The 26,620-nt window shown below is 42.2% G+C and overlaps 1 protein-coding gene across 3 annotated transcripts; it reads left to right on the top strand.

Moving 5' to 3' along the window:
• The first annotated feature begins 15,563 nt into the window (after positions 1-15,563).
• TMEM14A (transmembrane protein 14A) lies at positions 15,564-25,694 on the top strand. 3 transcript variants are annotated; one of them, XM_080387770.1, is made up of 6 exons: positions 15,564-16,132; positions 17,451-17,536; positions 19,285-19,386; positions 23,379-23,466; positions 23,646-23,744; positions 24,459-25,694. In XM_080387770.1, the coding sequence occupies exons 2-5, from the start codon at positions 17,461-17,463 to the stop codon at positions 23,719-23,721; spliced, it is 342 nt and encodes a 113-aa protein (XP_080243896.1). In that variant the 5' UTR covers positions 15,564-16,132; positions 17,451-17,460; the 3' UTR covers positions 23,722-23,744; positions 24,459-25,694. The 3 variants fall into 3 exon arrangements, with proteins under 3 accessions (XP_080243896.1, XP_080243898.1, XP_080243897.1); XM_080387771.1 differs by lacking the exon at positions 15,564-16,132 and adding an exon at positions 16,326-16,858; XM_080387772.1 differs by lacking the exon at positions 23,646-23,744 and having other exon boundaries at positions 15,830-16,132.
• Positions 25,695-26,620: the final 926 nt, after the last annotated feature.

Raw genomic sequence — 26,620 nt, 5'->3', positions numbered from 1 at the left:
CATCATGGACGGACAGGACAAAGGTCAAATAATTTCTTACTAGAAAATATCTAAAACAGTGAAGCACACTTGGAAGCACAAGTTGCACTCAGAATTCCTGGTCAGGTCACAGCACTAACATCTATTTTCCTACATTTAATACTAACTCTAAAATACTAAACAATTATTAGTAAGCTGTGTTTTGTAGCACTGGTTGAAGAAGCTTAACAAGCTGGCAGAGTCAGGGCTGGCAAAGATGCAGCAAGGCAGGATGATAAGCTGAACAGGGAAATAAAAGTGTGTCTCTGTGTCAGCAGGCACACTTCACAGGCCACATATTTGTGGAAACACATTCACAAGAGCCTGAAATAATTGTTCAGAGCACAAAGCAGGGCATTCTAGTGGAGAGATGGCCTCAGTAGCCACCACCCCTGCTAGGGCATCGGCTGGCAGGAAGAGGCTACAGATAACCAGTGAGCGATATGACTATCTGTTATGAGGGGAACAATTTTTTATTTGCCAGAGGCAGCAAATATCCCCATAAAAAACTGTTGTGCACCCATTCCTAATAGTTTATGGCATTGTTTGCAATGTACTCCAATGAGAACCTGATGGTCATTCAGAGATACAAAATGAGCCTCTTTGCTTGTTCATGTTATACTATGGGCTGATAAAAAGAGACAAACATAAAGCTCATGTTAAAGAATAAAGGAAAACCAGAATGTTTTCATTAACTCAGAGGCCTGACATTGTACCAGTGACTAAATTTGTATTTGTTTTATACGAACATATTTTGGTGGGAAAAATATTTGGACTTACATTGATTGGTCCTTGTTTATGTTAAGAAAATTTTATGTAATAGGAATAGCTAGCACTGCACAGAGAACCAAGCAGGGTATGACGCAAATCTTTACGGAGATGGAAAAACACCCATACAGTAACTCTATATTATGGAGATGTTCAAAATCATGCAACCTCCACTAAAAGTGCCAGGAGTAGAGTTCGTAAGTTCCCTGTACCTTCAAAGCTTTTTCTCTTCTAGGGTCATGGACATGGAAATTGTCTCTATATTTTCATCTTAACTGCCGCAGAACTTGAGGAATAATGATCCAACTCCAAACTGCTGTGCTCACATGAACCACAACAGAAAAAGAACAAATCCGGTGAATGTGAAATGTCAAACAGAAGAATAACAAATTCATACAAATACATAAGATATAAAAAATGAGGCCAGAAATTATATCTGGGTATGTGGTCACCTTGATAACTTCAACAAAGAGCCTGTCCAGACTGGTTCTGGGCCAACCTAGTGCTTTTCTCTTATTAAATAACTTCAATGATTTGTAGTGCTGCTTGTATGCTGTTTCCTCCTATTTTAACCTTCACAGGATCAGTGAAATGTTAGCTTAGGGATACTTTCTCTCTGAAGCACAAGAGACTTAGTCAACCTGTTCTGCAAAAAAATCTGGAAATACATAGATCAATTGATTTACGAATGGCAGTACAGTATCTAACTTGCCCACTCCTTCCTGTCCTGAGATAGTACAGATTAGAGACACAATACTTTTTTTATTATGTTTTCCCTATGCTTGATCAATCATCATAAAAATGCAGTTCTGCTAAGTCCGTAGACTAAGAACCAAGGATACTTTGATTCCCTGTGCTTTGCCGTCACAACAGGCCTTTAATGTATGAAAGCTGATCAGGTAAGCAGTCAAACCCCACTGGGTTTTCTTCCATTTCTGAAGGGCAGACAAATATATGTGTAATGTAATACTGAAATAAAAGGGACGGCTTCACATTCGGTAAAGTGAGCCAGTCCTTTTCATTTTTTAGGGCCTGAAATATATAGAAGTAGGGTAGGTAGCTCTTCTTAATACTTCAAAGGAATCTTGGGGACAGGTGAATGCTTTCACACACTGCTGAGAGCCTGAAGCTCCCCAGGTGGAGTTCTAGGGCCATGATCGGAGACGGCCGTAAGGACTAACACACATAGCTGGAGCTGCAGGGAACAGCAGCAGGAGCAGGCTGCTCTTAACTACATCAGAGCTAGCTAAGTACCAAAGATCTACCCTTGATTTAAAACAAAGCCTGTGACATCTTAAACAACCATAGTTTGTTGGCATGATGGCCAAGGCAGCGTTTCCAGTGCCACTTTGAAATCTGATGTGCTTCACATACCAATTAAAGAACATTCTTTGGACTTCAGTGTCCCAAACTGTGCAGCCCTGACAGTCTCCCAGCTCTACTTGTTGGGCAAACTGCACCAGGAGCATATCCAATTTGAACCCACCAAACGTGTGTCTTCATCCTCCTTGTGTCTGGTCTCCCTGGTACCTGATCACCACCACGACCAACAAATTTGATCATTCACAAGTGAATCAGACTGATCAAAGGACTGACTGACCTCCATCTGACAGTTGTAAAAGCTCTTGTTCAAGGAAGAATACATGTCAACATTGATTTGAGCTTCTCTGGAGTAGCTGAAAGGAGATCTTCTGTCTTCCCATTGTCTCTATTTGAAAGCTGAGGAAAAAAACTGCAGACCATGAACGCAGCTGAAACAGAACATCTTTATCTCTGCCTGAACACTACACTGAGTCCCTATTTCTATCCACTGTTATAGCTAAGATGGCCGAATTACAAGGTCACGTATTTTGCTGAGGGCTGTAGCATAAGTCATTTGATTAAAACTCTGCCCTTCCTGGCTCTCAGTCCTTTGCTCTACTCATTAGTGCACACAATGTAATAAAATGTTGGAATATCCCCAGAAGGGAGACTTGCTTAGACCACTTCCTCTGTAGTTCACTACCACAGACCTCAATTCTTGGCTTGGGCAGCTTTCCAGCTGAACTACATGATGCAAAATAACATTTTAAGTTAAATTTCAAGTGGGATAATGAGCAGCTAAAGAACTTCAACATTGTTCTAAATTTAAACAGAACAGCAAGAGGAATTTTAGAGAGTATTCAACAGAGTAAACAGAATAGAGGCTAAGCAAATATATAGCAGACACTATTCACCCTTCTTATTATCTATCTTGACAAACTTCTTTGATGCATTTAGTAACTTATGTCCTCCACTCCTTTGCCTTTTTTTTCAATTTTTAGCAAAAACCCTTTACCCAACTCCCTAACCCAGGATAATTGAAAACTGAAAAGCTGGCAAAATTAACCAGCTGTACTGACTGATGAGAAATCATTGATAACATTAGATATTCTATTAAAGTTGCATTAAAACTCTTCTATTTAATAACACAGTTTAAGGAAGGGTTCATTTTATAAACTCATAGGGTGTTGGGATGAAAGATGTGATATTTCCCATGTAACCTCATAAATTCTCTTGCTAGTCAGTCTCGAGTCTATGAGCTCTAATAAAATTCTCATGAGAACACAGTATCCGTCCATAAAAACTCCTGAACCCCCCATGGGAATCGGCTGGTTTAGAAGGGTTCAGAGGTTGAAGCCTGTGGTTTATTTATTAAAATTTTCTCAGTAAATATATCATGGTATAATAGATAACAACCACACTGTTCTGTGCTAGTAACATCCATCTTCCATAAAATATATGAACAGTAAGCTTCAAAAATAGGAAGGAAGAACCTTAAGTTACATTTAAATGTGGGTGCACTAAAACTTTTCTCAAAAAGAGTCTGAAATCATAAACAAGAGTGACAATTTGCTTCCTTATTTTCCCCCTCACAAAACCACTGCCATCAGAAACAGCTAAAACGTTGCTCTTTGGAAAGCCAGAAAAAGGGAATTCAGATCACCTGAGCTTTTAATAGACTGGGCTAAGGTTAGACATAGTCTCAAAAGAAAATGGTGACTTAGAGATAACATAGCTCTAGTATTAGAAGTGTGAATCTGGCCAGGAACACCATGTCCATGCTGGAAATACAAGCATTTTGTATAGTGTGTGGTTTAAGGCTCTGAACCAGTTTTACCTCCTCCCTCTATGAAGGCTCTGAACCAACCCTAAAAAAGAAAAATGCAAACTCCTTCCCTTGGAACCAGTGAACAGTAGTAGGAATGTGACAGACAGCAGTAGCTTCTATGAGGCAATATTGTACCCAAGACTTGCTCAGATACTCTAGTGATGAGTTTGATAGCTAATTGGTGCCAGATTAATTATTGTAACACAGGATACACACAGTCATTTCCACCATAAAAGGCTCCTTAGGGAGGGTATCACTAGAATCCAGACGGACCTTTTTTTTTTTTTTTCTGCTGGAAAGCAAAAACCAGTTGGTCCAAATCCTCTGGTGGTACCGTCTTGAAGAACACTTCCACCCTAAGAAAGAGTAAGTCTTTCATAGATGTTTTATAGCAGGTCACTTCAAGCCTTTAGAGGCAGGCTCTTGGGGTGGCAGGAACAGGCAGGTGACAAAGGGACCTTTCTCGCAGCACTACAGCCAGCTGCCAGCTTCCAGCTCTGAAAATAAACAGGTAGATGGTCACAGCTCTCCTGGTCCAAAAGACTGCTTCATGCAGATGTGCAGAGCATCGCAGCCCCAGCATGCTGTGGCACCCAGGAATGCCAAACCCACCATTACTCTAAGTTGCAGGGGCTGAGCATGCCACAGGCAGTCTCCAGTTTCTCTACTCAGAAACTTCCATATCCACTCTTCTCCTAGTACTACTGTATTAAGAGAAAATGGGAGAGGAGGATGCTGTGTGGAAAGGGTGAAATACCCTTTCATATTCCCTGCCTTTCCTCCCTGTGACACAAGTGCATAGCTTTTCCCACTCAGCTGGTCTGCGCTCCATATCGCATCCCATATTCACCTCTCCATTCTCTAACACTGATGTGATGCATATAAAGAGCACAAGGTTGTGCAGCAAAGGAGCCATCAGTCTCATCCCTCTGCAGTCTGCATGCATGCAGATCCTGCTCAGAAAAATGGACTCTGTTCTGATTTCTGCCAACCATCTGTTGAAATGTAAATGTGTTTTATTTTTTATTCTCAAACAACTCCAAGCAACTTCACAGGCTTCCTTCACTTACCATAACAACACCTTCAATATGTTCAGAAAATTTGCTTAGCTTGGATAATAAAGTTCTGGCTTTGTATTTCAAAGCAGTGTGCTTCAAATCCTGCTGGGACTGCATTTTTATTAAAAATTCTCTGTATCTTTCCTTTCTCTCCATGTGAGCTCGGCACATGTACAGTATTTGAATGGCTGGATTAGAAAGATAATTAACCAAAATATTCAAATAACCTTTTTTTGTTGTTGTTGCTGGAAGAAGCCAAACTTTGTGTGTGTGTGCATGCTCATGCGTGTGACAGAGCTGGTTTCCTTCACACTGACACAGCCCAATAAATGTTTAAATAGAAATGTGTATGTCAAATTCAACTGTTCAATGTGCGAAGTAACCATTAAAAATCTTTCTTAATTTCTTAATGCAATCAAAATTTTGATTCTACAAATAGCATATACTATGATTTAGTGTTAACCGGCTAAAGCTGTGCACATAAAGGAAGCCTGCAAGCACAGTACCTTTACACATCTATACATCTCTTCTCTGGAACAGAGCTGACATTTGCATTTGCCAAATGATCTACACCAAACTTAGAAGATAAAGAAAGGGAATAAAGTGTTTATTGACTTTTTCAAAGGAGAAACTAGATCTGAATTCCATTTTAGGCCACTCAAAATTCCAAGGCTTTAGGGCAGGCTTCTGCTTGCATTTTAGCTCCAGCAGTAAGAGTGAGCTGTAATTTACATAGCACATCTTTTGAAAACACCTCCAATTTACAAAGATTTACGGGAGTCATTTCAGCCAACAGTGAACTGCGGGGATGGGGGAAATAGGTTTGTGACACAAAGAGATAGGCCACAGAAGTGAAAGAATACTGTATTCCCTTGAAAAATGTAGAGGATAATAGGTAGACACACTATAAATTGTAACACTGGATTATCCTTCAGCTTGTAAAAAATGTCAGGAGACTTTAAATACCTACAGATGGTCAGTGCCTCCATTTTCAATTCCTCTGACAGACGGCCCTTCCCTGCGGCCCAGCACTGACACGCCAAGAACAGCGATTAGGGATCGACTCAGAGGCAAGAGCGGTGCCATACTTTACAGCTGTATTTCCAGTCAGACCCAGAGTCTTCTTTGCATGTCTTACTGCAATTCAAAAATGTCACCTGAAGACATATTGAAACAATAGCAGTCACAGAGTTCTATCCCCCCGGCCCTGATTTACCACCATAAATCATACTGTATTGAAACTAAAGGCTATTCACCAGTTACATTAAAACTCCAGAACTTATCTGTACCCTTTCTAGAAGCTAACAGCTCTGCATACACTTAATGCATTAAACTATCAATGCAACTCTCTTTCATTCCCCAAAGTTGAAGATTCTGTTATAGATCAAATCATCAGTTAAAACTATTGGCCAGTAATCACAAAACCTGAGCCAACTGCTGACAAACCAAATCTATAACTGGCATTTATACTAAATTAATCATGTAACACGTGGCATTTGTTAGCACTTTACCACATTGTACACAGTCTGGTTATTTCCTGACTCCAGTTCCAGTTTCAATCACGGCTCTTCATTTCATGTAAAACATCCAAAAAATAAAATGATCCAAATGTCTTTATCACCTCGGAAAATGTAAACCGTGGGAGTGTGAAATGTGAATTCTTCACCATCCAGTAAAGCACCAGGCCCAGATGGCCTCTCTGTGCAGTTTTTCCAATGATCCAATTTGCTGCTTCCGTCCCATTTATGATCCCTTTATTGAGAATCATAATAGGTGTTCAAAAGACATTTAGTAAAGCAACTATTTTTGGATTTTGGAGCCTGAAGAGAGTCTGGAAATAGGTTTGCTTGCCCACTTATTACCTTCAACTGTGTGGGATGCATCCAGAACATCACAGCGCTCTGGTCTGAGCAGTGTCAGCCACACGGCTGCAAGCCGCCACTTCGCTGTGCCCACTGCTCTTCCTGCTCCTGCGGCCCACCTGTCTCCCAAGGATGGCTCTCCCTCACTATGGACCTGGCAGGATGAACAGCCCCCGCCTTGACAAACGGCACAGATAATTGCTGGGGGTGGGGATGGGTGGGGGGTGTCAAATACACCAAACGCCTGATCAGCATTTGCCCAAACAACTGATCATGTTACAGAAGGTGACCATCAACCAGATTAAACAGTTACTGGGGCAATACAAAGAGGCTTGACACTAAGCAGGAGCCAGACTGAAAAGAAGTATAAAAGATGCATGAAAACTTAACAGGAGGGAGAGACCTTGGAGGGGAAACAGCTTTCTCAAGGGCATGTGGTTCAGTCACCAACTTGTAGGGAGCCGCAGGGGTCTGCATTAAGGTACAGGACCCACATCTGCCACAGGAGGCACATGTAAATAGGGAGACCTGCAACCTTTGGAAAGGGGGGTGTTTTTATAACCCATACTGCCAACAAGTGAGGGGGTGCATACAACTCTGTGCGTGCATGCGTGTGTGTGTGTGTATGTACACTAAGAAGACTTTGGGATTAGTTACGGGAGACTGTTCAGAAATTTCCAGTACGATTTGCCTATTGTATTACTGATCTTGTATTCAGAGTTCACTGATTGCTGGTTCATTATATACTGTCAATAAAGCAATAAACTGCTTTGATGCATATTTATTTTAAACTATGTAAACTCAGCAGTTTTTCCCTGCAACATCTAACAAGTTGCTGAAGCAACCAGAGATCTCTGTAGCACAAGGATTTTATGTTTTCTTCCAGAGCATTGACACGGAATAAATCCATGTAAAATATATGTTCATGTTTAGTGAGTCACATCTAAACATATGTGAGATCCCTTAAATGCATGCAATATTTGTCTCAAAATAATTATTTTTAAGTAAGTCATTACACATATGGTTATTTCAAACCTAATTCCCAGAAGTTTATACGCAGATGTTACATGGTTAGCATTTGTAGTTAAACATGCTGTTATACTTCAATTTGGGGATCAGCACTCACTGTTTGCACCATATTTTCCTTTGAGTTGTCTGTGAAAAGAACAAACCGGGCTTGGGATTTGGATTTCAATTACCACACTCTGATAGAGAAGAGCCTTAGCTAAACCTTACTAAAGAATCAAAATTGTAATTCTACAAGTGGCTTTCATGTGTTGCAGTTTCACTGATCCTATAGGGTTTTGGGGTTTTTTTGTAACATCGACTCAGAATTTTCTTTTTCTGTAAGAGAGACAAATCTTTTCAGTTTTACCCATTTAATCGTCCTGGCCAGTTCTCTCTCCTTCCATAGCTGTAATAACATACTCTAGTATTCCCTAAAGCATGTTTTGCTGTGCATGCCTGGATATGTTACTCAGTGCTAATTTGCTATAACCGTGCTGTCCTGACTTTCCCAGACCTCACTGATAACAAATGTAAGCAGTTTGGTCCGAAGTGTGGACTTTGTAATAGCCTCACAGCTCTGAACATTGCCCAGCATTGATGCACTACCAGTACAAACTCTCCACACATCCTCATAGTACAGATAGGGCACAAGAAGGCAATCAGCCAGGAAGGCTCTAACACTTACCAAACAATGAACTTTGAACAACTTGGTAAAGGAAATAAACAAATTAAAAAATCTCTGTTTCTGGGCTGATATTGTAGTTGGATATCCCTGCCAAAGATAATTGTATTTCACAAAATTGCAAACCTCACATGCGAGTTTATAGTGGAAAACCACTGACAGGCCATTGTCCGCAGCATTGTATTCATATTGCTGTAATTCTAGCTTTACCATAATGAGTGTTAACTCTGTGGTCAGGAAGATGGCAAGAATGTGATATTTTTCCATGGAATACTTCTTCCTTCATAGATGTTTGGCTTGAAATCTGCCGTTTAAGTTGCAGTGTCGTTGGCATTATTTTTCTCATGTTTTCATTTTTGGGGGCTGATTTCTGTAAGTGCTTTAACTTGGCTCCTCATTTTAGGTGTACAAATAAATATTACTTCATTATTTCCAAGCCTGATTGATCGCATGTAAAAGTAGACATGTAAACACTTTCTATCATTTGATGTTTAGAATCCTCCCTTTGCACCCACAGTGGTACTCCTTTGAGTATTATCAGCCACAAAAAAATGAAGATTTTTTTTTTCTTTTTTCAAATTAGGTCACTACTGTTATTAGGCAAGATCCCTGAGGTCTTACTGAGCTGTGCTCCTCCAGGCTGGCTTGGCAGGAGACGTATCTTAACCCACGCTGCCTGATCATAATCACCAAGAGATACCAGTTTTACACCCACAAGAGGCTCCTTTACCACATCGTTGTGGAAGGTTTCTGGCTCATCTGCACTGGAGGAGCAGCAAAAAAACCCTCAGCAGAGACCAAAGATCTGGCTCCATAATCAACCAAGCATGAAATACAGTACTGTCTATTACACCCTCGTGTATCTAAGTGTGGGATGAGCTTTGGAAGGGGAAAGAAAACGATGTCTGGACTGTTAAAAATGTTACTTCTGATAGGTCTAAAAGATGGGTTGGTAATCATTACTGAAGGCTGCTTAGTAGTGGGTGGTCCTCCTTACTTGGATGTCCCAACTCTAATGAGCTCTGACGAGGAAACAAGGTCAGAATCTCACTGGGAAAGTGCTGGAACAAGAACACTGCTTTGAGAGCCCAAGCCGGCTCACCACTTTTTCTCAGTAGTACTTGTATAAGCAATACTCCTGATGGTAATGTGATTATCTAAAGGCAGAAGGAATACTCATACAAATAAGGGTTGGGATTCATGCCTAGCAATCTGTCTTATCTGGCACTCCCTCTCCTTCAGCTGCACTAAATGTTTTCCAGCAGAAGACTCTCAAATATTATATCCAAAATACACCAATATTCTGGGGGGAAATCCTACCATAGCTTACAAAATCTTTCCTGAGACATGAGTATCCATCAAGTTCTGTGCAGACAGAATAGAAGGATCCCAGGAGAAAAGGACTATAGTTTAGTCTAAGGGTCCCTTTCCAAGTGCTAATTCTATGTCAATCGTTGTAAAACTGCATGTTTCCTCAATAGGGTACAATGCAGTGTTAGTGATCTAAGCATCAGGTTTCACTGAGGTAACAGAACCCTGAGATATCACCTTCAAAATATAAAACACAATCTCCCAAATAAATTACAAACTCCTAGCAACATCACATTTGTCCTTACATACCTGTGGACACAAAACCAGGGACCTGAAAAGAACACAAGGGATGCCCTGGTGAGTCGGACCAACATCCAGTTACCGCCGGTATCCTATCTCCAATAATAAGAGATGCTATTTAAAGAGAACGTGCAAGCCGGGCATATACATTTCCTTTGTTCTCCTCCAGTATCCACAATCATTGCATTAGGGATGTTAGGGAGCACATCCCTACCCATTCCTTTTAGAGTCTCTTCATGAACCTATAGTCCATTTAATCGTTTTGTCTCCTTTCCAGGCCACTGACCTATCTGCTTCCAAACCCTCTGCAAAATCCCCAAGTCCGCTATACCTGCTACTTAAAAAAGTATTCCCTTTTATCTTTCCTAAACCAATCGCCTATTGGTTTCAGTGGCTGCCCCCTAGCTCTAGTACTGCAGGATTTGGAGAACAACAATCTGCATTCACTGTACCCACTGCCTTGATTTTATAAATCCTGATCGTATCCACTCTCTCCAAATTGAAGCTCATGCTGTGGATAGGCTCACTCCCTTCTGTTTGCCCCCCGACGCTATGGCACGTGGGTCTGAAAGGGACTGTCCCTCCACCTTTCTCCCCCTCTTCAAAACATGTGCAAGAATCAGCTCTCTTAAGACTGCAGTTCCAGAAGAGAAACATCAACAGCAAGCTAAATTTTCTGACTATTTATCATCATGACTCAGCACAGAGTTCACTGAGTGCCAGAGGTGGTTCAAGGAAGGGACTGAGAATGGGGAAGCCAGCAACTGAAGTAAGTTATTGCAAATTCACAGCTTTAGCCACTCTCTGTGCACCCCATAAAAGCCAGGATCTCACAGACCTTTTCCTTCTGGGACAGATGTTGTATTTTACTTTCCTTTCATTTCTGGTGTGAGAATGATCCAAAGGTGCTTATGATTTGGATACTCCTGTCCATAAGCTTGCCCATCCTGGACCTGAACAAAGGTGCAGCCAGCTCACGCTCCTGTCTCAGTCAATGGCCACAGGTAGGACAGAAACATGAACAGTGTTCATGAACATGAACAGCAAGAACAGTGGGCATGAACTGATGTCTAGGATCATGCATATATGAACTTTCATCCTACAGCTTTCCTAGCTTCGAACTATTTTTCAACCCAGGAAGGTGCTTTGAGGCATGTACAGGTTTTCAGTATGCCATGGTGCATCTGCTAGAATTTGGAGAAGGCAAGGGATCCTGTGCCTCTGTCCTTCAGTGCGATGTTGTCTGGAAAACTGTTGTCTCTCAGTGTGTGCAGCTGAAAACAGACCCTTCTGTACTGAGTACATAGGGGTGACAGGTATCAGAGATCTGACATCTATCATAGGATGACAAATATTAGGGAAAGGGTCTAAAAATACACACATACACAAAAATCCCCCCTCCACCCCAAGAAACTTTCATCTTCATGAGTTGTTTTCAACCAGCTGAAAACATCACACAATGACAAACAAGCCGCTTCAAATGTCACTGAAATCCCTCAGGGCTTCACTCTGACTTCTTGAACTGCTTTAAAATCCACATACTTATTAAGAAAGATGGGAAATTTGGGATATCTTGGAAGCAGAGCACAGCTAGTGGTCCTAATCTGGATTTATGTAGACCAAAGATTTCTATGATAGTGAAGATAAAAACCTCCATTTCTTCAGAAGATGGAGTCTATCAGCTATTGAGAACTCAGTTAAGAAAACCAAATCACTACACTGAGCAGAACCCAAGGCAGTTTAATCATTTGCTCTTAACATCTGCTGCAGTCCTTTGATCATGCCTGGTGGACAGAAACAGTTTTACATATGCTCTCCCAAATCACTGCATATCACAATCACATTCTTGCATTTTGTTCCCATTAATCTTTCCACTATTAACTGTAGCTAGAGCCTAATTTTCCTGGAGACCTCACATTAAAATCATGGATATTATCAGCTCACAGTAAAACTGGATATTGCCAGCTCCCAGGGCCCACAGGTAGGTTTCTGTGAGCGTGTCCCTTATTTCACCATTTGCTAGCTTCCAGAAATACTAGTTTGCTGGATTCAGCATCTGGGAAGATTCCTGAGATACCACTGACCAACCATAATTCTGAGTTGCATTTCACTGTATTTACCACAAATTTCAGCTGGTGCTATACCATAATGCTTTCTCACAAAGTCAGAGGAAATGCACAGCTTCAGGTTATCTCACTCTTTTTTTGCTGATGCCTGCAGAGGCTCTCCCCAGCCTCCCACCCCCTGATGCAGTCCCAGTTCTTCCTTTATGCCCTGATGCTTTTTAGAGCCTTCTGACCTAACTAACTGAAACAAGTAACTGACTGAACTAATTCAGCAGAAAGCTGTGTATTTTTCTGCCTGGTTATGTTTCTGCTGGGCTACTGAGTTGATGCAGCCATTGCAGATTGGGAGAGAAGGAGCAATATTCAACAATTACTGCACAAAATAAGGCACTGAAAAGCAGATTTTGAAATGAAAAGGTGCTTTCAGCAGCAGTGTGCTGTTAAATTTGAGTACCATCTCCCATGAAATCATTGCCCAAGAACCCACCTCTTTTTCCTTTGCAAGCTTTATTCCATGTTCGTATATGTTTCATTCATAGAAAAGGCCTTAGTTTGTGTAGCTGTTCATTAATGTGTATGTTCTGCCAGATAACTTCATGGTTATTATAAAGAGCAGTATCTCTGCTTTTTACCATTTGATTGAACTGTCAGGGATGATTCTGGATCTAGACTTTCATACTAAATTTTCAAGGAAGTGACACGTCAGGGCTGAAGGGTAACGACCCATAAAGACGGCCCAATGAGGCTGTAGATCACTCTCCTCAGAGCCTTTAAAACAACCTTCCATCACTTTAACACCACTGTCCTTCTCACTGCTTATACACACATGTGTATGCATATGAAAGCTTATTTATTTCTAACAGTCACCTTTTTGTACCGGAACATGGTAACTGACTTCCTTATTCAACTACAGATTATTAAACCTGATGCCTCTGAATCAGCATTGTAAAAACCTGTATTTTGCTCCTCTTCCTTTTCCATAGTCCCACCCGATGAAGAGAACAATCTTTTGCACAAAAATCTTCCAGAATTACAGTTGTCTCACGGTGCTTAGCTGCTCCTTTTTCCCCTCACCCACAACATTTTCTTCTGTCTGTGGTACTTCAGAGGCACTCCTCCACTCTACAGATCCCTTCTAGAATCACATTATGGTTTACGATAGCACTTAGCATTAAATTTTACTTGGAGTTTACAACTCTGAGTAGCCTTTAGTGTTAATACAGGAAGACCAACAAAACCCACAAACAGCTCACAGCAGAAGACTGGTGTTTTATGTGATTCATGCTGCCAACACCCTGTCTAACTACAGGCAGCCTGAGTAAAAGTGTTCAAAGGGAGAGAGATGGGCTGTGTTATACAAGCCCCTTAGAGGCTCCTTGTTTTACACTTAACAACGCAAGGCACAAGCTCAGCCCTTCCCTGGAGAGTATGCATACATTCAGATGTGAATGGAGGTGGGCCTAACAAAAGATCACACATGATCAACATGGGTGGAACTTTCTGGGGACTGGGCTGCACAATTTTAACAAGCCTCCACTCCACATTTTTAAGCTTTTTTCTCTTCAGATCACATTTTCATGAAGATGGAAAAATATATCCCTGAAATAAAAGCAATTTACTTGCCAAATCTGAAAGCTGTTTTTACAAACCAGAGAGATGCTAGAGGCTGTTCAGTGAAATGGTTATGTTTATAATGGACAAAACCGTGTATTATCCCCTAAATTCATCCTTGTAGTTGGCTTGATTGTTGTAAATGGAACTTTCTAAAAACAAAGCAAACAAATCACAATAAAAGGCAAAACAACCAAAACAAGCTAAAATAAAACAGCTGGAAGCAGATACCCAGCAGGGGCAGTTTCAGTTCAGACTGGCCGTTACGAACAACTGAAAACTAGAATAGAAAGTGCTTAGCAGCACTAACACTAGCTTTGCTACTAGCTCTGTTATACCTCACTGTTAGGGCTGAGGGAGTTGATTTACCATGCTACCAACAAACTAATTTAATGAATTCTCCTCTCATTAAAAATCTCCCACAGGAGACTACCTGTGCTGTAAAATACAGCAACTATTTCACATCAGGCAATAGTTTAAGTAACAGTTTAGGGAAAACGATACCAAATACTTTTTGTAATTGAAAATGGAAGGGAACACAACAAGAAGCATATAATTACGTGAATTCAAATTTAGCCCAGACTTCAGGGCTATCCAGTCTCCTTTAGCAAGGAGTATCATTGAATCAGTAACCACAACTGGTCATGATCCTAGAGGTGCCAAAGACACTGTATTTGTTCGACTTTGGAGCCCCCTCAAATAGAATTGCATGGTTTTGTTCTATTTAATCCATTGTTTATTTAACTGTGCTTTATAAGAGCCACAAGTCTCAGAATACTTCATAAAGAAATCCAAAATTTCTGGATTTCAGCTTATGAATCTGCTTTTCATTTGCATTTTGGAGCTGTCCTGCCCTCAAGTGTCCTATGTTTGTTTTCCAAAGTTGCTATACCTTCAGTCTTCCTTCCCACAGATGAGGGTAAGATAAGGAGAATGGTTGTTTTCCACTAAGCAGACAGACTTGGACAGCTCATATGAAGTGGGGTTTTGTCAGAGCAGTTAAACACTAACAGAAAAAACAAACGGAACATTAGGAGTGGAAATTAAATACGTTAACCCTAATGAGAATACTGATTCCGCTTTCCAGCAAGCTCTTCAGAGCGGAAAACTCCCACACCTTTAGGCAAAGAAATCTAAAGGAAACAGAAGATTTTGGCAGGGGTTTTCAAATGACCCCTGAAAGGCGGCAGGTATCCAAGTCCCATCACACAGCATTGTGCGTCTCTCCCTGTTGTGGCCGTGTTTATGCTCAGCCTGTTTGCAGGAACACGGGAAGCGTGGGGAACGTCACAGAGAGGCACCCCAAATTACTTTGAAGGACACATCCTGGGCTGGTCCAGAACGTCTCACTTGAGAGTAAGCTAAATACTGCAGTGGGTGACAAAATATACACAAAAATAACTTGTAGTGGTATAGCTCCAGCGAAGAGGGATAGCAGAGAAGTCAAGGTGTTAGAATAACCACGCCAAGCAGTTTCGTACATGAGCTATGCTGTGCGGCATCCCGAGCCTTGGGGTTTGCACCTGTTGGTTTCCCTCAACACACAGATAACACCAGCGCTCAGTCTGTGCATCCGACTTCATACGGGCCGCCCCCCTCACGGTTGCAAAGCTGCAGGCGAGGAGAGGAACTGCCCCCCGTGAGGGGCAGGGGGGTGCCCGGCACAGCAGTGAGCACCTGCCGCTGGGGTGCAGGGTGTCTGGGTGGTGCAGGCAGGAGACCCTCGGCCCAGCCCCTGCCCATGTCTCTATGGGAGGTGGCCATCTGGGGACAAGGAGCTCAGCAGGCATGCCTCACTCTCCTTCATGAGTTCTTCTATCCCCAGCGTGGCCGGGCAGGGGTTTTTAGGCTTAGAAGGCTACAATGAGCCACGGATCTCTCCGCTGCCCGTGGAGCCCTGGCAGACGAGCAGCCGGAGGGCAGGACGAGTGCATGCGGCAGGAGACGCCAGCCCCGGAGCTGGGCCCCGCCAGCCACGGCGCGAAGCTCCGCCGCCCCCGCCGGCACTGGCCCGTGTCCCCGCCGCCCCCTCAGCCAAGTGCCACACGACGCCGCGCCCCCGCGCAGGGCGCTCCGCGAGCGGCAGCACGGCCGGGCCGCGGCGCGGGGCCGCCCTGGTAGCGGCAGGCGCCCTCCGCTCCTCCTCGCCCGGGCCCGGGCCCGCCGAGGGGCAGAAGCCAGGGCGGGGGCGGAGAGGCGCGGCCGGCGGTGAGGCGAGGCCGTAGCGCCGGCACCGCGAAGCCTCACGGTGCCCGCCGGGCGCGGGAGGCGGGGCCGGGGGAGGTCGGAGGGCGGCGGGCCGGGCGCGGCGGGCCGAGGTACGGCGGGGCGGCGGAGGGCGCTGGCTCCAGCAGGGATGAGGCGCGGGGGGGGGGCGGCTGAGGGTGAGCGGGCCGCGGAGAGCGCGGTGGGGTCCCCTGCGCAGCCACCGGCCTTCTGGCGGGGGCTCCGGCGCGGCGGGCGGCGGCAGCGGGCGCGGAGCGGGGGCAGCGGGGCGAGGGGCGGGGGCAGCGGGGCCGGGCCCCGCGACCCCGGGGCGGGAGAGGGAGGCTCCCCCCGCGGGAGGGCGGCCGGCCGCGCTGGGCCTTGGCCTGCCGGCCTGCCTGGGCCGCGGAGTCGGGGGGATCAAAGGTCGGGCTTTGAGTCTGGCTCCCAGCCCCGCAGGCCCCGTTTTCGGGTGTCCATGGCCCTCTAAAGCCACCTGTCTTGCTGAGGGGTTACAGCTGGGGCGGGGGGGAGTCACTGTGAGTTACTCCCTTTAATATTAAAGGCTTGATGTGAAATGAGTGTGTGCTCTTTCGTGCTGGTGCTTTAACACTGTGAGCAAGGAAGCACCTGCTGAGGTAGAAAGAAGGATGCGCTTAATTAAGTGTACACTTGGTTTGGGAGGAGGAGGAGGGGAAAGGTGTCTCCCACCTGCAAGCCACTGCCACTGGCGCCTTTACAAAGCACAGCCAGGGAGGCAGGGATCAGTGTCACAGCAGTAACCTCAGTGCTTTTTGGAGGACAGATGCCTAACTTGAGACAACGCACCAAATGTAAAGGTGAGACACAAGGGGCATAGACACAGTCAGGTAAAGTTACTGTATGTAGAGCTTACTAAGACAGCCTAGGTTTCTGTCTCGAAGTTTTGGGTACACTCTGAAAATTCCTGTTTTTCCTGGTGTCGCTGGGCCTGTGACACTCCACTCGTAGCACACCAGGTACAGCCTGGTTGAAAGGCCACTAAGCAGTGCACTCACAAGTCCTGTATGTATCCATAGCGTGTGCCCGGACCAGCCATATGGCACAAGTGCAACAAAACTGATGGTTTGAGTGATGTCAAGCTTTTTGCTTGCATACCTGTATTTTTGACTGGGAAAAATGCACGCCACATACATCCCAAAAAAAAACAGTTTCCCCTAATGGAAATATGGTATATCTCTATAGTGAGGTGTAAGGAAGGGCAGCAGTTAGTGAAAATATGATACAGTAGCCAATAGGCACATCTTTACCTTTTGAATTTTTGACACAGTAATCAAACACAACTCAAGAGAGTGTAGTGTTATTTAGAACACACTAAGTAATGATATATTTTTTTTTTAGCGGGATGAAGGAACTTGTTTGTCTTCAGTTGCAGTGTGTTTTCTTTTCCAGAGTTGGGACCATGGCTATTGACTGGATTGGGTTTGCATATGCTGCATTGCTGGCTGTTGGAGGTGTTGTGGGTTATACGCGTAAAGGTAAAGATTGGGACTGCAGGATTTGGAAATGAAGTATTTGTTTCCTCTCCACTATGCTTTGTAAAAAAAAAAAATGATGTGAGACGTTAAACTTTTAATGTAATGAACATGACTGCATATTAAATCCATCCAGCGCTACTATAAATGAGCTGAGTCTCATGAGATTTACTTGGGTCACCTTAAGCATTTAAGTGGTCACTTTTTTCTGTTAATCTAATTGATGAGTTTGTTTTCAGAGCAAAAAGGGGCTGTCACGTTATCTTTGACCTTCAGTGTATTATGGACCTTCTCATTTCCTTTAATCATTCCTGTGTTAAGCACAGCAGATAATCTTTGATTAAATCTTCGTTTCTACAGAGGCATCCAGGCTTGAATTCTGAGATTTCCAGTTGCACACTGGAAAGAAAAACCTTTACTTGTGTATTCTGATTTGGTGGTTAATTATCTCATGCTGTTAGAATCGTGCATTTTCACTTTAAGATAATCAGGCAGGATTTAGGTTATTACATACCGCACTGTATTTCAGGCCGTCTGCCGTTTCTGCAGTCCTTTCCAGGTAGCGCCCTGCGGAGCCGAGCGCAGCGTCCCGGCAGAGGTCGCAGTAGCAGCGAGGACCGGCTGGCGGCTCTCCGGGCCGGTCCCTCTTGGCTCCCCCACGACGTGCGCATCCCTGCAGCGCATCCGTCTTTTACACTGTGGCCGTCAGCCATCCCGAGTCTTGTGATTCAGAGTTGCTGTTTCCTTGCATAGTGTGCGCATACTTTGCTCATGGAGACATGGCTTTCTGAAAACACTTGCTGTGGTTTTTCTGTTTGCACCTAGCTGCGCTCACTGACTGTCACATTTGCTTGTTGTCGTCACTGTTTTAATAGTTGGTCAGTCCTTGTGGCAAATCTAGATTACTTTTTTATTGGTAATGATTTCTGTTTTCTTGCAAAGTCTTGATTAAAAATATTCAGTATTACAGGACTGGGAGCTAAATGACATCTGGGGTTCTGGATTCTTTATTTATAAGCATTTTGGGATTATCTGGATTAATCCAGATAATGCCTGCTGTTCTGATTCTATGCTTTTATCAGATGTTACTGAGTCATATGTCTATTCAGAAACCTAATAATATTACTGAAACTCCAGGATTTATGAACCAATTTTGTAATAGCACTGCAAGAAGACATCAAGTTACTTTTTAAAGCCATATTTTTGTCCTCATTACCATCTGCTTGGGTTTTAATCCTTTATTAATTAAATGTAATGCTGGTGATACCATTTCTTTGTCCAGGACTGATGTCAGACCAAAAGGCCTATGACTACATGTGTTGTCCAGTTTACCCTTTATATATATTGACACATTTCTACCGTTTTTGGAGGCTCTCAAGTGCTATAAGATATGGTTAAAATCAACAGACAGAGAAATTACAAAAATGCTTCTAAAGGTATATATGGGTAGAGAAAATAACTAAATTTGGGGTTGTGCTTCAAAAGTGTTTTTTTCTCCCAAATAGCAAGTATTAATAGATCCTGATCATCTCCCTCTAATTTAGTCAACATTGGCCCTAATGTCATGTAAGAGAATGACCCAGTTACAGAAACATCACCTGTTTATTCACACTGGGTGAGCTAGCTGCACCGTGGCAAAATTGGTTTTATTTTTTAAATATTTGGATAATACTGTGTAGGAAAAACTACTGTATAAAAGTTGATCTTAAAGACACTGTATTGAGAAATAACACTTGAATGGTTTCTTGCAGGTAGTAAAATCTCTTTAGCTGCTGGTCTTACCTTTGGTTCTGTGGCTGGTTATGGAGCTTACTGCATAACACGTGATCCGAGAAATGTGAAGATATCATTGTGTAAGTGTTTTACTACAGTAAACAAATGAACAGGAAAAGCTCCCAAAAAGCAATTTCCTTAACTGTATGTAGAATTCTCTCTTTTAAATTTTGAGTATTGCTTTGGTTTAAATGATAGTTTTTAAATAGAGATTGGCACTTCAATTCCACTTGCAAAATTCAAGAGCTTAACTGTGGAACTATTTGCAAGGTAAGGCAGACCATTCACACAAAGCTTGCAGGTGTGTGTTACCACCTGGCAATGTCTCCTTTTATTAGATGGTTACCTAACATTGCAAATACTGTGAAATCCAGCTGAGAAACATGGGAGAGTACTAGAATAAAATAATTAGTGCTACAGATTGGAACGTACTTTTGAGAAGAAAAGTAGGTGTGGGATCCAGTCATGCATAATGTAATGTCTCCTTAGCTCTCAATGAAACAAATAGTTTGATTTGGTCGTGGTTTTTTTTCTTTGCTGCTAAGAAAGACAGAATACAAAGTGTGCAATAATGGTCACATTAGCTAGTTTGCCATGAAACCCTCCTGGAGGCAAGGAGCTACAATCTTTAAGAGGGACGTTATCCTCACACAACTGAATTGCAGTAAGAGCTATTGGGAACTTGTCTCACTCATGGTTTTAGCAAAGATAGCTTAGGCTGTGGTTTCACATGCAGAAGTGCATTTAAAATACATTTAATCCAGATTGTGTGAGTACACAATCACTTTTTCTGTTAGTTAGAATTTATGGTATACTGTTCATGCTGGCGCTGTGCTTTACACCAGCCACAGCTGTAAAAATTTCCATTTAAAAAAAGTGTTGGAATAGCGTTGTTAGCAAGATATGTTCCACCAACTGAGTTCTTCAATAAAGGTGGTAATGGCATACCTGATCTGCCCCTAGATGGCCTAAAATTGGATATTCCACTTTGCCAGCACGACCTTGTTCAAATTAAGTTATCCCACTGTTAAAAAAAACACCCTTTTGTGGAATGATGACAGCCTTAGGTATATGTGTATTTTTGTCATCCAGTGTGAGGTGCTTTTAAGTAGCATATGATACTGTACTTTTATGAGTCAACTAAATCACTAATTTTGTATACAGAATTTGCGGAAAAGAAGACAAATTAAAGCTTAATAACTGTTGCCTGTTTCCCAATGCCCTGATTTTGAAAGGACTAATACAAAATTTCTACTAATCTGCTTATGAACATCTGATACACTAAAATATTGTGAGTGTTGTGCGGTTCATGTAGGTGTAGGCATGTGCGGACTTTGCACTGGAGAAATGTGTACCAATTTAATAGAAATTATAGCAGTACAGATGAGATATATACCTGCCTTAGAAGGTTCTTGTTATGTAGAGTAAAAGGAACAAAGACTTTTTAGAGCAGTCTTAGTTTAGAATGTTTACAAGGTAATGTTCTAATTGCTTAAAACCTAAACATGTATTTAATGTTGGCAATGAATGGGTGGCCTCTTCAACATCCACCTGTGCTGAAGGAAACAGAGAAGGTGGTCTGAACTAACTGTAGTAATTTTTGCCTGAAGTGAGTTAGGAAGTTTCATACAAAGTATGCTGCCAGCACCAGTCAGGCTGGTTTTAAATCTCTTCCAGGCTGATGTATCTCAGTCTGGAAGAGGGCGTTTTCTGGCTTCTATATACATAGATACCATAAACCAGGGGTCTTCAAACTTTTTAACCAGGGGGCCGGCGCGCGGATGAAGTGGCAGGCAGTCATCTGCGGCTGCTTGGTTTCCCCCCCAACCCCCGGCGGGGGGGTTCTGTAAATACCAGGGGCCGGATTGAGGACCCTGGGGGGCTGTATCTGGCCCGCGGGCCGTAGTTTGAGGACCCCTGCTGTAAACGAATAAAGAACTTAGTAGGAAGACTTCAGAGGAAGGGAGAATTAGACATACTCAGGAACATCTACAGGTCCACCTCTTAAAAACCTTTGATGGCTACTGTATCTATAATAAGGCTTTCTATAATAAATGTGTATTGCTTTGGTAGAAAATCATAGTGTTTTCACTTATGCCTAACCTTCTGAAGTGCCAAAAGCAACTAGAGCACAAATGAAAGAAGGACAGTTAAGTGCATGGAAGAAAGTGACTGCTCTGAACTTAGAAACCAGTAAATTGCAAGGTAAAATGAAGCAAATACCCAAGCTTTTAAAGGTTAGGAAATTAAAAAAAAAAAAATACCCTCTCCAAACCCATAATTATCTGTAGTATTTATCATCTATGCAAGAGTCTCCTACAATAACCTAGGTAGTATTTTAGTACGAGACCTTGATAGCAGGGGTTTTGTAACTTTCCCTACATACAGAAAATATGTAGCATACAGATACCCTAGGAAAATTCTTGGTTGTTTTAGAAATTATTCTTTCAGGCATTCTTGCACTCCCCCTGAAATTAAATATCGCTTTCTTAAATACTTTAATGCAATTTTATGTTTGGAGTAGGAGTAGAAATTCAGACTTCAGTTATGCAAGTTAGTGCTGTTCAGAGTGCAAGTTGATGCACCTGTCTACTGAATTTCTGATTTGAGCCTGGTTTATTGAATTGAATTTGGCTTGATTTATTGAATTTCTTTGATTCAAGGTGAAATAGTGACTATCTAGCACTTTTGAAAATCAGGTCTAAAAGTTGAACATCTTAAAAACTTGCTGACACATGCAAAAAGCCAGATACTAGTAACTGGCATTACGGAGTGAACATGCTTTGTAGCTTGTAATTAATTGTAAATATACTCGGGGCTCTGGCAAGATGCATACTGTGGAACAGTCCATTCTTCAGACATTCCTGAGAGGATCAAGGCTATGGGACCAGAAAAATAAGAGCAATGGATAATGGAGCATAACAGTTTTTTTGCAGGGTGTCTTTAATGAGTGCACATGCATAGCTAGTAGAGTTTTGTAAGATGCTGGTAACTGTCAGAGCTTGCTTGTTAATGCTGGAGTGAGTTTATGACTAATTCTTGACAGTTGTGAGCACAGGACTGTCCACAGGAGGAGACAATGGAGTTTGAAGATAATTAGCCAGATGGTTTAACCGCTTCATAAAAAAGGAAAAGATTTGTGTAACTGCCATTACTTTGGCTGCAAGAGTGATAAAGCCTAGCTGCCCACAAGAGGTCCTGCCTTCTGCCCACTTCTAGGAAGCATTTCAGGTGACAGTTCTTTACCGAAGCTAGCTGTATTTGCAGTTTTATGTATTCTCATCAGTCTTCTCATTTATGTAGTGCTCTGCAGCCATAGTTCGATATGAAATCCCCAAGCCTGACCAGTTCATTGCTACCTCCATTTTTAGGTTAAACTGCTCCAGGAAGAAGATGCAGTTCCTTTCATGATGTTTGTTTTCTGCTGCTTGCACTGCATTTGTTGCCCTCTTGGGCTGCCCACCTTGTGCCACAGACAAGGACGGTTCCCTCGTAGCAAAAGGAAACAAGGGGACTTCTGGTCATGGTGAAGGAGATGCTGATAGCCATATTCTGTAGCTGAAACAAGTGGCAAACCTTCCAATCTTGTTTTTAAGGCTTAGCAAATAAAGAGCTAGCATTCTAAAAAGAAAACGGATAAAGTTGGATACTCTAGCTTCTTGACTAGTTAGAAAACAGCTGCAGTGATCTAGGGCGGTGGGATTTATGAGACACTATTCCTGTAATTCAGCAAACATGTTACTGTTATGATGAAGAGTCTTCCTACTTTATTTGTATTCCCAGGAATGTAGATACAGGGGAGTAGAAGTCACTGTCTGACAAACTTACTTAGGATCTGTGGAATAGGGTTTAGCATTCTGCTGCATGTGGAAACCTTATTTGTAGCTGAAAGAAATCATAGCAGTGTATTTTGGAAAAGCAAGAATGTTTTTATAGACCTTATCTCTGATCTAATGTTTTATTAAACTACAGTTCATAGCAAAACTAGCAGTGACCTTTGATAACTCTCCATGTTCCTGAATGGTCCACTGGGAGAAGTGAGAAAATAAATATATTAAATTGTCTCTTACAGTTTCAGCTTTTCTTTTGACCATTATAATGGGAATGAGGTTCAAGAGGTCCAAGAAATTAATGCCAGCCGGACTAGTAGCATGCCTGAGGTAAACCTATATTGAGGATCTTTTAAAGATTTCACTGGTTTTCAAATAGTTGCTATTTGACATCTGATTCAAGCCAGTATCAGTGGAAGTTACCATCATCCAACAACTGTATGGTTTAAATGAAATTAGCTTGGAGGTCACAGTCCTGTTTCCAGTGAACAGCTTTTTCATCTCACTAGGCGGATACATCTGATATGGACTGACTTTCTCAGCACAGAAAGGAAAGATCTGCAATTAAATATTAATGCATATTGATAAGGCTCTTGGAAGAACCTGAGGTAAGCCTCAGTGTTTTCAAACACATACGTGTAAAAGTAGTCATCTAATTTCATGTAACACAGTCATCTTAAAAAAGAACAATGTTTTGGTTTAGAAGTGCTGCATTCAGAACTACTGGAAACACAGCACCTTTGAAAACTAGGATGTTTTTGACCTGACCTAAGAACTTTCATTATTATTACTGCAAATTATGATGTTTCTAACCATTCTGACTGCTTTATTGCTGCTGTTTATTTTGGCATTCTGGAAAACATTATTTTCTGTACTTATTATTTTGGAATTGAATTATGAAGTAAGTAAAAACTTCTTTTCCAGTGAGTCTGCAACTCAAAACATTTTTCAACTGTAAGTCATAATCTCCATCTTCTGAAGGAATAGTAACTGTTGCTTCATTGTTACCAGATTTAATATAACACCATTAAGTGTTTTACTGCAGTTACATACAGGGAGGAAAAAATTATACGCAAGTAGTCAAGATGCAGGACTTAAACTGGAAAATGTTATTTTCCATTGTGGATCTCTTTTCAAGCCTCGGTGGACTGCGTGTTTCAACAGACACCGAGGCTGTAGATTTAGAATTTTAAAAAGATTGCTTACTAGAGGCTCTAGCATCAGGTATTTATGATTGCACTTTTATTTAATGATGACTTTCACTGGTTTTATTCATGCACAACCATATTTATGGGTTTTTTTCTGGATTTTTTTTTTTGCAGCCTTTTGATGATTTTGAGGCTTGTTTTTATGCTGCTGTAGGAGAATTCAGCAACTTAACCTAAGCATGACTGCCATGCCCACCGAACAGGCAAGCTCTGCATACCTGAAAGACAAGTTCAAACACAAGTCTTACATTGCATTTATCTTTTCTGTAAAAGATCTATACCTGTTATTTGATTATTGACATTTACCGATATTTTGCAGGCTTTTTTTTTTAAACTAAAACAAGTGTTTTGTTGATGATCTATTTTGATCTACTTCTGCTAAGCAGTCTGTTAACTCAAGGGATCTTTTCTGTTTGCTATCTTTTAGGCGTGCTGAGCACCCCAAGAAATTGAGTTAGTCTTGCACTGTATCACTGAGAGAAGAATATATATAAATACATGTTTATGCTAAAAAGGTATATTGTATTGGACCATAATTTTGTAGCTTCTGAGATTAAGTAATCAATTCTAATCATAGTGTCAATTACTAATCAAAGGCTCAGGCCTGTACTGGGTTGCACTAGAAAACCCACCTTCCTTTGAAACATACGTTCTTGTTCTGCTGCTTCCAAATGTAAAAACTGTTTTCAGTGATCAAATAAAATGGAAAAAGTTTGAAGCTTCTCACTATTTTATGCAGACTAGCGAGCCGTTTTGTCAATGAAGGGTCTGGTGCTCTGCATTGTACTTGGTACTCGTTTAAAACATGCACCGTGCTGTAATTTCCCACTGACATGAGACAACTGAGCAAGGTTCACCATCTTGCACAATATAGGTTCTGAACTCTCAGTCTTAATATTCTTTTTAACAGGTTTGCTGTTGTGGTCTTACACAGATTATCTTCCTGAAGTCCTCCCCATCCGCAAAAGAGACTATTCAGACAAACGATTCAGGGACTGAAGTTGCTTTGGTTTGCTTAGAAAATAATTGAAATACTCCCTGGGTCTCAAAGCTTGGCTAAAACTATCTTCTGGTGCACAGGACTGTGCAGCCCTAATCATTAGGAAACTGAATATGGGTGAGTGCACTACTGAAGACAAAGAGAAATTTTATTTCTTTTCATCTTTTTCATACAGAGCTTGCTTATAAAGGCTATCATGTATCAGATCTTAATGCTACGCAAATCCATCCGCAGAATACAGAGATTATTCTTGGCAGAGGCTTAGGTGGTCACAAGGTGTTGTGAGCAACTCAGGTGTCTAAGTATAACTGACCAAGAAAAAGGGCAACCCCCACCCACCCCACCCCCCCCCCGCCAAAAAAAAACCAAACCAAAACAAAACCAAAAAAACCACCAGCCCCAAACCACAGCCTCCAGCTCTGGAATCTTTTGCTAACAAATGTTGGTATCAGTCACACACAGGTATTGCCAGTGACTGAGCTGGCTGGGATGACAGCTGGACACAGAAGATGTGGTTCATTTCATCCTGAGGCAGAACTTCAAGGCACATCAGAGGAATTAATTGCCATGTACCCTAACAGGCTTGAGTAACCAGTGCCAATTTGCATATCTGTACTGCAGACAAGGTGAATCCTGCCTTATAGATTAAGCTCCAATGAAAAGTTTAGGCAAGCTAGCACTGAAATGCAGAAGCCATCCTGCAGTTGCGGCTACCCCGTATCCTAAATGCAACAAGATGTTATTTTTGAGCACATCCAGAGCTGGGCCTTTGGGGCATTCTCTGAATTAGCCCTTGGTTGGGGGGGGGGGGGGGGGGGGGGGGGGGGGAGCTGGGACTACCTTCCCAGCCCAACTGTAATCCAGACGCTTTTGGAGAAATTCCTGAGCTGCCCAAACAAGTAGCATTCTTAGCAAGTCCAACATATCCCTGTGGGCCTGAGGACTCACAAAATGTAAAGTGATGTCCTGTGTCAGTTTCTGTCATGGTTCAGCAATCAGCACTTGTTTGGAGCAGAGGTAAAGCTCAATGACATCGGAGTACTATAGTGGACATAGCAAATACTGCTACCTTGGTAATTTTAATGTAAGATTTTTAGGACCTCATCTGGGGAGTGCCTAGGCAATTGGGGTGTTTTCAGTTTGTACCTCTCAGATGTGTTCTGTGGCTCAAGTTAGAAAGAATTAACTTTACTAGGCAACAATTCTGTATATACACTGGCTGACCGTTTTCTCTGCCCAATCAGTTCAAGTCCTGCTGAGAAAAACACCTAACTGA

This window comes from Falco punctatus, assembly GCF_963210335.1.
Source record: "Falco punctatus genome assembly, chromosome: 5".
Lineage (NCBI taxonomy): Eukaryota > Metazoa > Chordata > Aves > Falconiformes > Falconidae > Falco > Falco punctatus.
The sequence above is the reverse complement of the archived record's forward strand: the minus strand, read 5'-3'. Positions and strand labels throughout refer to the sequence as shown.